The 16,465-nt window shown below is 45.7% G+C and overlaps 1 protein-coding gene across 1 annotated transcript in view; it reads right to left on the bottom strand.

The window, feature by feature from the left end:
• The window catches only part of CLSTN2 (calsyntenin 2), a 728,679-nt gene that overhangs the window by 90,865 nt on the left and 621,349 nt on the right, over positions 1-16,465 (bottom strand). Inside the window, exons 9-10 of the mRNA XM_061168062.1 lie at positions 14,672-14,920; positions 7,077-7,198 (exon numbers count right to left, since the gene is read on the bottom strand). Of these exons, the coding sequence (XP_061024045.1) occupies positions 7,077-7,198; positions 14,672-14,920 (371 nt within the window). The remainder of the gene's footprint in view (positions 1-7,076; positions 7,199-14,671; positions 14,921-16,465) is intronic.

Genomic DNA, 16,465 nt, shown 5'->3' with positions numbered 1-16,465 from the left:
CAGTGTGGCTGAAAGAGCAGATGCGAGTAAACTCATTCTACATCATTCAAACACACTTTCCTCACCAAGAATTAAAGATTTCTCCTCTCCCAGGAGCTTTGGATTTCTAAGCAAGTAGAATGGACTTAATGGACAAAGACGATGGTCTGACAAATGTGAGTATTTGACTCAAATCCTGGCTCTGTCATTTTTTTCCAGAGGAACTTGGGCCTGTAACTTATTCTTTCCTTTATGTGAGAGGAAAGAAGACTACCTGGATCTAAGGGACTCTGCCCCACTCACATCTGCTCCTTCTTCCTGGGTGTGGTGAGGGGGCCACTGGGGACACAACATGCTCCCCCCCCCCCCCGACTTGACACTGGGAATCCAGCATTCTTCATGGAGGGTGGGGCATGGGACTAGGACAGAAGGTGCTCAGAAAGGACAAATGGGCCTTATTGACGAAGATCAAACTTCTCCAACAGTCATGGTGTGGTTTTTCCTGTGTCCAAATGACAGTGGGTTTTTTGGTGACTGATCTTTTGTTTGTTTTTATCAGTGACCAGATTATAAAGTATACCATGGGAACATCTGGTTTGATGATACATTTTTAAATGAGAAAATACTCAATTTGGAAGGTTTGCTATGGCAATCTGACTCCCCATTTGTGAATGACTGGAAGTGCAGCATCAGGCTTGGATTCTTGTGTGGCCTGGATCTATGTGGTAGCTGAGTCTGAATGAGGACCCACAGTCACCCAGCCAGGCATCTGCACTCACTTCGACTTCTTCTTCTCTCCATGACTATTAGAGTTTGGGACTCTTGCAGGAGAATAATCCTCAGGTCTCTAAAACTGAGCATAATCTAGGCAGGGCTGTGGGCTCCTAAGGCAGGATCCTTTGTGTCTTTCTTCTCTCCCCCAGTGCTTGTTGCAATTTCTGGCACAGAGAAGGTGAGGTCAAACAGAATGGATTTCACTTCCTTGCGATTTTTCAGAGATGCATTTTTTTTCCCTTGTCTGAGCCTGGGGTACCTATCCTCTTATTGGTCCATTAAGGCTGCCACTCAAGCTGTGTCTTCCAATAAGTGAATGTGCTGTCTCCCTCCAAGCACCAGTAAGTCCAAAGGGAAGATCATTAGAATTTGTGATGCTGAGTCAACCATATCCAAATAACACGAAAACTGGGAGGGCTGTAAATTAATAAACCTTTCCCATGTGACCTGGCAACTGGCCTTCTCCTCTGCTCTTGTCTGGGTTTGCACATGACTAAGTGCAGGCTTGAGGGATTTGCATTAGCAGATCATAAGTAAAAATCCCATTAAAATGACAGTCTCCTCTTCGTGGATTCATTTTCAAGAAGTACACTGGATAGTTGGGGCACTTCTTGGGGTTGCCTGGTAATGGATTTACCTGGCAGCCTATATACCCTGGCAAAGGCCTTCTGAGGTGCAGGGGGAAGGGATGGGCTTTTTGGAAGCATGTAGCTCCTCTGTGACAACTACCACACTCCCTGGGCACACACTTGAAGAGCTATGTAGAAGCCAGCCCACCTATCATGCCCTTGTTTCCATGCCCACAAGCAGCATCTGTCACATGCTTAGTCTCCTGGCTGCAGAGAAAGGAAGTGAATGACCTGGCCTGAGTTACATTTGCTTGAATGTGATATTTTATGAATGTCATACTAGCATTCCTTGCAGTTGTATCCCCCAAATTATGTTATTCTTTTGAATAACAAAATGCTTTGATTGTGGCCCATTCTTTGGGGATAAATTACTCAATATCATGCTATAAAAAGCTTCTTGATGCTTAATTCTCACCTGCTCCTCCAAACTGGGTCCTAACACCTGTTGAAACCGTACTCAAATCCCTATGTCCATGTCTTTGGAAGTAAAACTATTTTATTTTAGTCTCCCAGGTCACCTCTCAGTCTTAAAAGAATCCCTAAGATGGGCCAGAAATTTGAATGCACATAATACATGGCTATCGTTGTTTAGTTGCTAAGTCCTGTCCAGCTCTTTTGCAACCCCATGGACTGTAACCCACCAGGCTCCTCTGTTCATGAGATTTGCCAGGCAAGAATACTGGAGTATTCTCCAGGGGATCTTCCTGACCCAGGGACTGAACCCATCTCCTGCATTGGCAGGTGAATTCTTTACTACTGAGCCACCAGGGAAGTCCACACAATACATTAGAGTGGCTTTGAAGGGTTAATGATTAGGAATTGTGAAACAAAGACTAGTTGTTGAACTAACAAACTGGTAACAATTTAGACAATAAGGCATCCACAAAGCAGTGTCACCAAACTCCCCGGTCCCTGAAAAATACAGATAAAGGTCTGACACACATTCCTAAGTTGTTTTACAGGTTACAGACGCTCATCAGATGAAAGTTGCTGACTAAAAGCAGAGAGACTCCAGACAGGTTGAAACCAGATTGGTAATGCTTAAAACTTCACCTTGATGCCAATCAATTAGAACTATGCATGAGCTGATCATGTACTCTGAGGCCCGCTCCCTCACACCACCTTTAAAATACTCTTCCCTGAAAGCCATGGGGAGTTCACAGTTTTTTGAGCATGAGCTGCCCATTCTTGTTGCTTGGAGCCTTAGAATAAATGCTGTACTTTCTTTCACCATAACCTGTGTCAGTTGGACGAATGGACCCAAGTCCAGGTTCAATAACACTGTCAACGTCTTCCCCTTCCACCGTGTCCTTGTGCCCTGACACACAGAAAGCTTACAGTCCCCTGAAGATAACCCTCCTTCTCATTCCCTCCTGGCTTGGCTACCTGGCTCTACCTCCTCTGAACCCTTCCATCCCTCCCAGAAGCTTTCCCAGGCCCTTATACCCAGGGACATGTCAGGATCCTTCAGACTTGTCTCCACAGACTCCCCCTACCTGGTTCTCTGCCTTCTTCACATATCACATAGGATTGTACACTGTCTGTTTATGTGTTTGTCTGCCCCATTGTCATGGATACTTCCAGAGAGTAGAGGCTTTATTTCAGCTGATCTCTGGTACCTAACAAAGAGTTTGGCACAAAGTTTATGCTCAGAATAAATGAGGTCTCATCAGGCAGTAGGACATTTGTTATGCTTTTAGAACCCCTAAGGTGGGCCAGCAATTTGAATATACACAGCACATTAGACTGGCTTGAGCCTTTTCCACTCAAGGCCAGAAAGTTTTATAACAGTTACAGAACCACTGGGGGTAAAATCAGTGAGATCTTTGAAATAGTAAATTTATCAAGATCAAAGCTGAACCTTTGAGATCCAGAGAGTAAAAAAGGGCAAAATTTTAGAATTTTAAAATGTTCCATAAAAATGGATCAAAAGATCAATTAATCACCAGGAGGTTTTAAAAGATCTTGATTTTTCTTCTCTACTTCCCTCTCTTCCTCTCTCATTTTGTCTCTCCTTTCTTTTGATCTCAACATCCATTCATTTTTATGCAAACATTTACTGGACACCAACTGTGTGCTCAGGGCTACAATCTGTACTGAGAATTTGGAGAGAGTAGGACACAGACCTGCCCTCCAGGATCTCAGCACAAAGTGGGAAAAAAGGCAGGACAAATAAATGGGTAACTAAGATAGAGTAAGTATTGGGATGGATTCTGCATGGAGTCTGGAGAGCACTGGGAAGAGGCAAGCTATACAAGAGGTGACCCAGAATGGCTCCCTGAGGGAGGTACTTTATCAGATATACACAGTTTGGCATCAAATGATTTATATCCAAGAAACTTTGGATATGTTTCTGTCTACAGAAAGAAGCTAGAGAGCTAAATAGTGGACAGAGGAATCTGGGCTGGTCTGTATATACCACTGGATTGCTAGTATGAGTATGGTGGAGGTTCCCTATTCCCACCTACCATAGCTCCTCTCAGGGTGTGGGCAACTGTTCAAGTAAGCTGGGGCTTCTGATAATCAACAGGCAGGCTTTACATTTTTTTATGTTAATTTCTTTAGTAGAAGAATGCTATAGCTAAATTGTTGTTTGTTGTTTTTGTTTAGTCACTAAGTTGTGTCTGACTCTTTTGCAACCCCATGGACTGGAGCCCACCAGGCTCCTCTGTCCATTGGATTCTCCAAGCAAGTATACTGGAATAGGTTGCCATTTCCTTCTGCAGAGGATATTCCCAACCCAGGGATTGAAATCACGTTTCCTGCATTGGCAGGTGGATTCTTTACCACTGAGCCACCATGGAAGCTCCATAAGCTGAACTGCGTCCCTGCAAATTCATATGTTGAAGCTCTAACCCCAAACATGGCTGTATTGGGAGAAAGGGTCTAACTTTCATTCGGAGTAATGAAGGTTAAATGAGGTCATAAGGGTAGGACTCTAGTCCAATAGGGTTCCTGCCTGATAAGGAGAAGGAAAGGTACCCAAGCTCTCTCTACCATGTGAGAACACAGTGAGAAGGCTGCTGTCTGCAGCTAGGAAGAGGGTCCTCATGGGGGAACGGAACTGGCTAGCACCTTGATCTTGGACTTTCCAGCCTCAAGAACTGTTGAGAAATAAATCTCTGTTGTTCAGGCCAGCCAGGCTATGGTATTTGGTTATGGAAACCCAAGCTGACTAAGACAAGGAAGACAGAGCTTGAGCAAAGTGAAGATTTGACAGTTTCATAGGGTTTCATCAGGATAAACATTTTGCATAATTCCAATCTCCAGATAAAAATTATTTGAAATTTAAAAATGTAAACATTTTGCATTTTAATGAGCATGCTCACCAAAGAGCACTAGAGCATACGGAAAAAGCAGGTCCTAGCCATGTTTATTGTGTGACCTTGGCCAAGTTGCTGGATCATGGTCTCCTGCCCCATATTATCCACCCAGCAGGACTTGGGGAGAGAAGAGAATGAGCTATGCACACAGAGTACCTGGCACAGAGCAGGCACACATGAATGGTAGTAAATGAGACCAGAGAAGTTTGGAAGATATTCAGTGGCTCTCAGCTCCTCCTTAAAGTCATCAGTTTGGGAACAGATTTCAGAATTCCTAGATTCACTTTAGGGCTCCCCTTGGCTCAGATGATAAGGAATCCACCTGCAATGCAGGAGACCTGGGTCTGATCCCTGAGTCGGGAAGATCCCCTGGAGAAGGGACTACTCGCTCCAGTATTCTCGCCAGAATTCCTTCCGCACCTAGTTTAAATTCCAAAGCCTATGACTTTCATTTGCCTATAACAGTGCTTTTCAATCCCATCTTAGGAAATACTGAAGGGCATCTATAATGATCTCAGCCAGTTAGAAATGTTTTTATTAAAACCCCTCACAATACGGAATTTATTCTAATACACCTCAATTCATATTATGTATTTATAAAAACATCCCATAAAAATCATATGGCATTTTAGAAGGTAGCCAAGAGGTTGCTGGGAAATCAGATAAGCAATGTTAAGATAGTGTAATTTCTGTAAGACCCAGAATTCCTCATTCAGAAGAACATATATTAATCCAGATGCCATATTTCCAAAACCCCAGGGTCCAGCAGGATGGGATTTATTGAGAATGGATTAGGCAGTTGCCCCAGGGCTCCCTCAAACATCTTTCCCATCAGCCTGGCATCCTTGACCTTGTCACACTGCCTGATGTCCCACCATTGAGACATTCCCTGAGATTAATGAATCTCTCTCCTAAAGAGCATATGTCAGTGCATATAGAGGAAGAGTGGTAGCAATCATTCTCATCTCGGTGGAAATGAGTTCCTTCTGGCATGCTTTCCAGTGACACACTCTTGAGATCAGCCCCACTGGGTGCCTGGGGCTTCAGCAGTAAAGGGAGTGGGGAGTGGTAGACACAGGTAATAAGGAAAGAGAAGGGAAAGGATTATGAAACATTCTGTTCCAAGCACGCTGAGGCAGGTGGCATCCACCTGGAGGGAGAAAAGAAGGTTGAGGGCCCCAGAAGCTCTCAGAATATGGGTTGGGCAGAAAGAAAGCAAACAAGAGATGTAGTAGAATGAGCATCATTTCATCTGCTTCATTAAGCAGCACCCATGCTATGACCCTCTTCTCTGCTGACCACCACGCTCCCTCTTGACAATATAAAACCACTGAACAAAAATTTACAACCCCCCCCTCCCCCGCCCAATCTAAGCAGAGGGCAACTCTAGGTTTGCTGCACTGATACTTCTTCAGCAACACGGCCACCCAGAGAAATGCCACCTCCACAATCTCATCACTGCACAGCCCTCAGAAACAGACACTTCAAAGCATCTCATTCCAACCAGACACTTGATTTGTCATTGACAAGTACGACACAGCGGCCCTTGTGATCACAAGTCAGGAGTCAGAGATTTTCCTGCTTCAGAAGAGAACATGCACTGCTCACAGAGCACTGTGTCACTGATGACTTCAAAGTCCTCAGGTCCCTGCTCTCAACCTGTGTCACTAAAGGCAAGGCTGCACCATCACCCAAAGGAGAGCATCAAAGAGGAGACACAGAGCATTTATGACAAAAAGATGTGCTAACAAAGATCAGAAACCGGGCCTGGAGATCAAGAGGATCAGCTTCCAGGAGCTCCACAGGGAGCAAGCCGACAAGATGCACACTGGCAAGTCCACTGATGGTTGAAGGTCCCAGCCGGGAAGGGTGGTCCTCCCCACTTCCTACTGGTCTTTAAGGCGGCGGTTTCCATCCTGACTTCAAGATGTTGTGTGTCTCCCAGAGTTGCTGCTGCTGCTGCTGCTAAGTCGCTTCAGTCGTGTCCGACTCTGTGCGACCCCACAGACGGCAGCCCACCAGGCTCCCCCGTCCCTGGGATTCTTCAGGCAAGAACACTGGAGTGGGTTGCCATTTCCTTCTCCAATGCATGAAAGTGAAAAGTGAAAGTGAGGTCACTCAGTCGTGTCCAACTCCTAGCGACCCCATGGACTGCAGCCCACCAGGCTCCTCCGTCCATGGGATTTTCCAGGCAAGAGGACTGGAGTGGGGTGCCTTCGCCTTCTCCGCTCCCAGAGTTGATTTTCCTCCAAATCAGCAAGTGACCAGAACCGTGAGATACCTACCCATTGCCATCATCCCTGGACCACATCAACCATCCCGGCAGAGGGGTGGGGGTGGGGGGGGGGCAGGCGCGAGGGGAGCCCCATACCTGGTCCAGCTTCCAGTGGAACTCCGCGGGGCGGAAGGTGTCTGCCTGGTCAAAGTCCTTGCGCAAGAGAAAGACGAGGCGGCAGTTGTGCACGTACAGCGCGTAGTGATGCCGGTTCATCTCTGAAAAGCAGAAGGAGGGTGTGAGCGGCGCCGGAATCCCCAAGCCCATCAGCCCTGGAGGCGTCTTCCCGGTTCATCACTTCGCACAATCCCAGAAAACAAAGAAATGGGCGTTCTAGCCTTTTCTTTTCCAGCTGATCTAGAACACACGTGTGGAGCTCTCTGAAATGGAAGAGGTAGATTCCAGAAAGCCCACAAGAAACTTCTGCCGAGAAGCCATCTGGGCCTTAAATACCCACATTTACTGCATTAGCGCCTGGATAAAATTACATATGTTCACAAGCTCTCTCTTTTTTGTACATAGACTTCTGGGAGTGCCAAGGACTCTCTCTGACAATCACATCGGCCACTCTACGTGCCTTTAACACAGCTGGATCCTCCCAGAGTTCTGGGCTCTTATTTTATTTCATCAGGCTTGACAGCAGTAACCACAGCGCCCACCTTCATTTCTGTGTGCAGTTAAGGAGAGCTGCCTCTCCTCTGGCTGCTGAGAGGAGGGGGCAGGTCGATTTTCCAGCTCTAGACACAGTTCCCTGAATTTCCAAAGCAATGAATAAATACCTTTTCCCCATACACAGACAACAGATGGGACTTTCTCTTCCCTACTAAAACTTCCTTTTCTGCTTAAAAAAAAAAAAATCAACTGGGCCCCAGCCATGATATCCTCTAATCACAATATAACAACCATTGGGAGGGGAAGAGCTGTTCTTTGACCAATACCCAGAGAACTCACACTGTACTACAAAGAATCACAGAAGTCAAGTATGATGCACATGTTCTGTAAGTATTGGGCAAATGAGCAGATACAGCAAGAAGGGCATGGGCCCTGGATTCAGATAGACTTGGAGTGAAGCCATACCTCTGGATGATGCTGGAAAAGTAATTTAACCTCTTAAAGGCTTGATTTCCTTAGCTGTATCATGACAGGGGTGCTGGGTTAGGATTGATTTTTGCACATCCCGTACACACCTTGCTTATGGAGGTATAAGTGGGAGGAATCAACACCAAATCCCACTTCAAGGCATGGGCTCTGAGTTGGTTTAAGCCAAAGGGGTTCATGAAACACCCCCCGCCACAGTGTTTGGTTCAGAACCCAGGTCCACGTCCAGTATTGCAGACCATTCTCCTGGCCATGGGGCTTCTGTCAGGAAAGTGACTTGAGTCAGGCCAGTGATTCTGGAGCTGTTATAAGTAGTCTAGGAAAGAACTGTCTCCCTCTTTTAGCAGCTAGCAAGAAGAGACTCCCATCTCTTTCAAGAAGTTGCAGTATATAATGGGAGGCTTGGAGCTGCTGCAGCCATGTTTGCTAAGATGAAATTGATACATATAAGGTGGCAGATCTGAAAAATTGTAGAGAAAAGAAGCCGGGACCTTGATCACACTTTATCAAAAGCTGTCTGTCTTAGCTTTAGCCACTTTTAGTTACAAGAACCCCACATTCCCTTTATAATTTTGATTTTTAACCATTCAATATCAGTTTGCTCTGTATTTCCCATTCCTTGTAACTGAAAGCATCTTAATTGATACAATGAGGAAATGTGTATAAACCATCTGCCCAGAACAGATGTTCAATGGCTGTTGGTTATTATAAGGACTACTACACTGCCTCATGACCATGACAACATAACAGAGTAGTGTCAGATACTGTTTTCACGAAAGCATTACCGTTCTTCAAGATGCAACCAAAAGATGGACAGAAGGAGAATGGTCAGTTGCCAAGTGTGGCAGTATTGGTCAAGGCCAAAATTCAGGTGACTGCTTGGTCTTTACATTGATGAAATACCCAAGGCCTGCTTATAGGAATTTTACTAACCAGTTCTTGTCTCCCATACTATTGCCTAACTGATTTCCTATAGTTTCTATAGATAACTGTCAGGAAGATACAGAAAGATTTCTCCCCTTTAGCTTCATTTGGTATCAGGAGAGGTTGTGGTGAAGAGGTAAAAGAAGAATGAAAGGCCAGACCTCATGGGAGGTTTACAGCATCTCTTGGCCTCCCTCCCCCGCTCTCTGTTAGCTGGATCCCTGGAGTCACCACCCCCATCAGGGATAGCTGGTTCCTCAATGACATGAGGAACATCAGTGACATGATACACTCAGAATTCAGCTCCTCTTTTGCTGTCCTTCAGTGCTCTCCCTGGCAGCCCCCCTCCTTTTCCTTGCCCACATGTCTGGCATATCTTAAAGTCTTCTGGCCACTGTCAGATATTAAAATAGTCCAGAAAGGTTCTGTCCAAATCAAATACCAGAGTGTCATTCATTAAAAGATCTTCCCCACTCAGCCTTGTCTGTGGCTCGTTGGCCACCAGTGGGGAAAGGACTTTTCTTGTCCCACTGCCTCCTCCCCCAAACTCCTCCCAGCTCCAGTGTTGGTCAGGGGCAGGGAAGGCAGATAAGAAGGAGAGAAGTGGAGTCTCTTTAAAGAGGCAGTGGACTTTGTCATTTTCCCAGGGATGTCCAGTGTCCTCTGTCATGTGGGTCTACATATGGGTTCCTTCATGGGTGCATTGGCTAGTTTTTGGAGAGGCTTTGCAGGGACCACCTGTAGCCATGAAACTGGGTATGGGCCCTGGTTAAAAAATGTTTTCAGCCCTTCTCCCCCCACTGTCCCTTCAATCTCCATGCCCTCAGTAAGAAAGGGCCTGTTACGATCTTTACACAGAAGTTGATCTGATACATGACACAGTCCCAACCTGGACAGCAGGGACATTCACACCACTTCCAGCCAACTTTGTTGGCTCTTACCTCTCCATTTGGAGAAGAAAATGGCAACTCACTCCAGTATTCTTGCCTAGATAATCTCATGGACAGAGGAGCCTGGCAGGCTACAGTCCATGTGGTCACAAGAATCAGACGCGACTTAGCAACAAAACCACCACCACCACCATCTCTCCATTACTTCTCTAAGCCATGCTTTTCATGATTCCTTTCATGATTTTCATGACACCTTTCCTGATCTTGGCACCTGCCCTTGGTTACTTATCCCTGCCCCTTGCCAATCTGCTTCTCCTACTGGAGTCCCTCTTCCTGGCACTCAGCCCACTTGGCTCCAGTCTCAACCATTTCTGGATGTCCGTTTGGTTCCCAAGAATAAGAATAAAAACACTGATGTTCTGCTAAATTGTAGTAGGGCAGCCCTTCCCCCTGATGCTCGTCTCTCCTCACTGCTCCCCACTCAGAGGCAGCCCCCATTAGCCTCTTGCCTTCAGATCATCTGGGCAAAAGTCAGAGCCAGGTACACCTTTCCTGTACCCTAAACTCCTAGGACACGAGTCACACTTGCCCAGAGCTCCCCTGGGCTCTGCTCCAACAGCAGGCTGGAACAGATGTAAGAGTGTTTGTAGCTTAGCCAACAGGCAGGTGGGAATGGGATTCCCACCTCCTCTCTACTTTAGACAACCTTGGTCCCTCTGAGAGGTTTTCTGGGCATCTCTGGACATGTGAGCATCCCTTTCTTGTCCAGCAGGCTGAGGGACCATCCTAGGACTCTCTACTAGGCTAGTACCTCTGCCCCCATCACTTGGCGATTTCTGGACTGGTTGGCCCCTCTGTATTGGAAAGCCCTGTATGAAAGTAGCTGGCACTGCAAGTGGCACATCATATTCAAATGAAACTCAGAGGCAGTGAGAGGGCTGATGCCAGGAAGAAAGGGTCTCACAGGAGGAGCGGGTGTGTAGGGGGAGAGGAGTTTCTAAGAGAGGCCAGGAAAGGACATTGCTCACACCAGGAATGGAGAGATAGGGTCAAGAAAGGTGGGGTTGGAGGGAGCACAAGTGACCCTCACAATACCATGTGGTAGAGCCTTTGCTATGTGTTCACCTAACCTTGTATCCTTGCTCTTAGAGACATAGCTTAAGTCATATCGCTGCTTCTCTCATGGTCAGATGGAACACTGAGATCAAATTCTCACCAGAAAACTGTGAATATGTGGCTTGCTGGTCTAGCTAATAAAACCCTTCTGTGTTCAACCCTCTAGTCCAACTTTCTGTTCCATGGTTGAAAATGGCAGTGACAAATGATGGAAGGATCTCGAGTCCCCGAATGTCTGGGCAAAGCTGAGCCTCACCCCGCAGCTCCATCTCGGGCTGCTGGACAGTGACAGGAGGGAAAACTAATGAAAGGTGTTAGTCACCGTGAGGCTTCTTGGTGGTTGTGCTGAGAGTGGTTTTCTTTCTTTTATAAAACTGCAATTAACCCTTGATGACTAATCAGTTCTGTTATCCAACTATTAATAAACTACTTCATCATAGGCTAGCACTGGTGAGTTTTACTTAGTGGGTAAGACAGAAACTAGTGCAATTTTCATGAAGGGCAATTTTGTAATTTATATCAACAGCCTTTCTAATATTTATTGGGTTGACCAAAAAGTTTGTTTGGTTTTTTTCCATAACATCTTATGGGAAAATCCAAATGAACTTTTTGGCCAACACAATATATTCTTTAACTCAATAATTCAGCTTCTGGTCAGGAAATAATCAGAACTATCCATACAGGTATATACAAGAATGCTTATTATATATTGCAATAATGACTATTACAACATTATTTCAGTTGCATTTAAAAGGATACAATCTAAATGTCTAACAAAAGGGAGCCAGTTAAATGAAGTATAATAAAGCCTCAGGACTGTCATGTAATTCATATTTGTAAAGAATATTTTATCACATAGAGAAATGACCTGGATACATGTAATGCTATTTAAGAGAAACATAATAGTATCACAGGTATTATAAAAATAGATTGAAAAATGTAAGAATACTCTATATATACATAGAAATAAAAATAAGATTTCGTGAAATATGCCAACTGTTGTCAGAAAATACCTCCAATTATTAGAATTTTAGGTGACATATATTTTTTCTACTTTTCTGTGATTTTTAGGTTACCTGCTATAAACAATGTGTTGCTTTTATAACTTGACAATTCTTTTCCTGATACATAAAAGCCCTAATCAAGCTTTAGTTGATCCTGACAAATGTTTTAATTTAGGGCAGGAGATATATATAGGTTTATTTTCAAGTCAGAGAAATGAGAAAATCTTCCCCACTTTTTTTTGTGTCAGTGTTGAGCTGATTGGCCCAGTGTTATTTTATGCTGAGGCCAAAGCTGAGCAGCGCCATAACTTGCTGGTTGAGGGGGCTGAAATGCCTATTGGGGGTGCTACTCTGATGAAGGTGAGGCATCATCATCTAATGCAAAGTTTTCAGCCATGGCTGCACGAAAGAACCCCCCAGACGCTGACTCACTGAGCTGGGGCAGGGCCCTGGCATTAGGTATTTTTACAGGGTCACCAGGTTATTCCAGTGCATAGTAGGGTTGAGAGCCACTGTTCCAATAGCATGGTCCTGAAATGTGAAATCATTCCTGAATAGTCATTGGAAGGACTGATGCTGAAGCTGAAACTCCAATACTTTGGCCACCTGATGTGAAGAACTGACTCATTGGAAAAGACCCTGATGCTGGGAAAGATTGAAGGCAGGAGGAGAAGGGGACAACAGAGGATGAGATGGTTGGATGGCATCACCGACTCATTGGACGTGAGTTTGAGTAAACTCTGGGAGTTGGTGATGGACAGGGAGGCCTGGCGTGCTGCAGTCCATAGGGTTGCAAAGAGCTGGACATGACTGAGGGACTGAACTGAGCCGAAACCTGAGCCAGAGGAACTAGGGCCAAGCCTGTTTCTTTGGCAATCAATTGTGTTATCTTAGGTTAGTTGCTCAACCTTTCACATTCCAATTTCCTTCTCTGGAAGCCTGAAGGTCTCTATCTGCCTGACCTGCCTCCCAAAGGCATTTGATACATTTTAGAAATGACTCCATGTGTGTGGCCACTAACCTCAGCTGGGGATGCTTTGCATTTGGGCTCCTGGGTTCATGATGGAAGCACCCTGCCAGGCACTGCAAAGATGGGGCCACAGGGTGGTTCCTAGGGTCCTGGGCTGAGCTCTGAACCCAGTCCCAATCCCCAGTGGCACCTTAAGCAGGTCTGTGGGGCCCTTCCTAGAGAAAGATCCTAGGAAAACCAATCCTTGGCCCTGGCTCTGACACCATATGCCTAGAAAAATGGGCAACTTCCTTTGTCTCAGTTTCTACATCCAAAAAACACTTTAACATTTGAAAAGATTAGGTGAAATAGGAAATGTGGGGTTCTGATAATAATAGAATGTGGAATAAAACCAGAAATAGTAGTGACAATGACAACCACACTGAGTAAATTGGCACTGATTTTATGTCTGGATCTGCTAAGTGATTTCATACATTATCTCATGTTTATCTCCCCCATGTTACATATGGGGAAACTGAACTGAAGCTGAGTAGCAAGCCCTCAAAGGTCATGTGTTAAATAGTGGGAAAGCTTCCATGTGAACTGTGGCTGTCCAGCGGCAGAGCTGAGCATGCAGACTTCCTTCTCTCCTGTCTTCTCACTGCACCATGGGCTGCTGTTATTTATTTGAGGTATTTTAACAAGAGTAGCATTTGAAATGGAAAACTGTGGGCATCAAATTTTCATGAGATATCAGAGTATTTGTGTGTGTTTGTCTTTACATGTGGGGTGTGATGAGCAGAACATGGGGTTGGAGTTAGCCGGAGCTAAGCTTACCTTCCAGTTCTGATACCTACCGGCTGTATAATTTGGGATAAACTACTTAACCTCTCAGGGATGTTTCCTTATCCTTAAAACAGAAAACACAATATTGCTTTTATAAAATCAATTGTAGAGATGTGAGACACTGTTTGGAACAGGAAGAGCTAACACAGATTGCACTTCCTGTGTACCAGGTACTGTTCTAAAGCTCTATACATACATCAAGTCACTTAATTCTGATAAAAAACCTTATGAGGTAGATAATACTATTAATAAAATGCATGTTTTATAGACTGGGAAATTGAGGCCCAGAGAGGTTAAACAACTTGCTTAAGATTACACAGCCAATAAGTGGTGGAGCATTTTTGACCACCAAGCTGTGAATCTCCTTACACACACTTAGCATACTGAAAAATAGCTAAGAAGACTTAGCTATCATTATTATGCATAGCAGTGATTTTCAACTACTGTTGTAAGTTAGCAGGACCCTTTCATTGAAAATTATCTTAATGGAAATATGCCTATATATAATACAGTGAAGGTGGAGCTGCTTTGCTTGAAGTAAAGATGAAATCTCCTCCCTCAGCCCCAATCCCTGGTACAGTAGCCCTAAGTTACATCTGGGGAGGCTGAGGTTCTGAAGAACCCAGTCTGAAAACCACCAATGCCAACTTTTCAATTCTTTGGTGTCTGTACCCTACCTCCCATTTGTGGTCTTGCCCTACCCCAAGCCTGGGAAGTCAGCAGGCAGAAAACCAGAGACCAGATTGTTTTCCCAGGTCTCCTCTCATGCTCCTGTTTTTCTCCCACACTCTTGGTGGCCGTGGCCGTGCCTGACCAGCTGGGACATAACGGGCAGCTGCTAGGAAAGCTGGATGCAAGGCTCACCAGTTTTATCTGAGTTGCAGAGGATGGTTTCCTTCTCGGCTCTCACACCAGGGCTGGGGCCGTGCTTCATCCACATGGTGATGGTGAACTGGTCGGTCAGGTTCTTGGGCACAACTCCATCAGGGATCTTGGCACCCTGCCTGCCATCGAACTTGAAGATCATTTCACTGCTGTCCACCAGCAGTCCTGTGGTCCAGTTGGTGGCAGCACTGGGGGATGGCAAGAGGTCAATGATGCCAGAGGAGGCTCCTACAGGGGGTGGGGACAGAGAGAACAAAGGGTCATGCCTCCCAGGCCAGGTGTTCTCATGTTCTGTTTTCTGCTCTCAGGGTCACAATGAACTAATGTGTGTACTCACCCAGAACTAAGAGCTCCGCCCTGAGCTGGGTGACTTGGGAAAAGAAGGGTTAAATGCCATCCTTGCCCAAGTTGCCTATGGTGGCTTGGGGAGGCATCAGTAACTTACAGACAAAAATATTGCATGTGGGAAAACAGAGTGCAATTAACCATTATACAAGGAAAAAAGTGCTGAAGGAATTTAGAGAAATGAGATTACCCTGGGGGCTTTGATAAGCAGGCAAGGTTCTTGGAGAAGGCCAGGGCTTGATTCCAATCAATTGATTCATTCACACACTTATCCATTCATTAACCTGTCAGCCATTTATTGAGCACTGACCAGGTGCCAAGACCCCTCCCGGGTGCTGGCAAAGTAAAAGTGAATCAGCGCAGTCCCTGACCTGGAGGAGCTCGGTCCCCACAAATTGATGGACACCTGGGATGCAGGGAGACCAGGGTTGTGATAGAGGACACAGTCTGATTCCAAGAGAAGTGTGAATCACTCTGCACTCATCACACTTTTCTCCAATCATTTGTTTAGGCCAAATGGTATAGTGGTTGAGAACATGGGTTCCGAAGTTGGCAGAACTTAAATCTGACGCCTGGTGGTGGCCTGACTTTTGAGCCTCGTGACTGTGAGCAGAGACGTCACCTTTTGGACCCTCCACCCCCTTCTCTGCCACCTGCCCTTCCAGGTGCTGTGGGGACTGGATGAGAGACGGCATCCTGGCTTGGACGGTGTGCTTGGCACACCACGAATGGAGCTCACTCTAGTTAGCTATAACTCCATAATTTTTATTAGAGTTACTGTGATTTCTGCTACCACTACAATTCCAGGCTAAGGATAACCTGAGGCAGTGGGAGTGCCATAGGCGGATTTGTGTTTTGGAAGAATTACACCAACAGCTTTGTGGAGGGTGGGGCTGAGTGAGCCAGAGGAGCTGGCCCAGAAGGCAGGATGGCACAGCCAGGAGGGTAACTGGGCTGCCGTGGCCTTTTCATTGAAGCTCAGGTGCTGCCAGCAATGTTCTTGGCATCCTTATGCTCTAGAGAGGAGCAGAGCTCAGCTACTCAGGGGATGCGGAAGGTTGAGGTCTTCCTAATACCAGGGAACAAGAACCAGGGAGTCCAAGGTATGCCTGGTGCAGGGGACCAGGTGTGTGGGGCTCCCTCGGCACAGTACCGACCAGGCGGTCATAAATGGATTTAATGGACAGCGGTTATGTGTATATAACCTGCCATTTGTCAGGGATCGCTGGACTTCTGAATTCTGTATATCAGAGACTTATCTCACCTGGGGGCTGCGTTCCAGCCTCGGCCACCACAAACACCCCCTAGAATTGAAATGACCCTTGAAAATTCCTCAGAAAGGTGCTATATTATATATTAGAAACCAATGTACTTTGAAAATGTTTCACCCAGCCAGTTTTCCCTCTAGCCTTGGAATCTATTGGTTTG

The sequence above is a fragment of the Dama dama genome, chromosome 19, assembly GCF_033118175.1.
Source record: "Dama dama isolate Ldn47 chromosome 19, ASM3311817v1, whole genome shotgun sequence".
In the NCBI taxonomy this organism is placed as follows: domain Eukaryota; kingdom Metazoa; phylum Chordata; class Mammalia; order Artiodactyla; family Cervidae; genus Dama; species Dama dama.
Note: the sequence above shows the minus strand (reverse complement) of the source record. Positions and strands in the feature narration are given on the sequence as shown.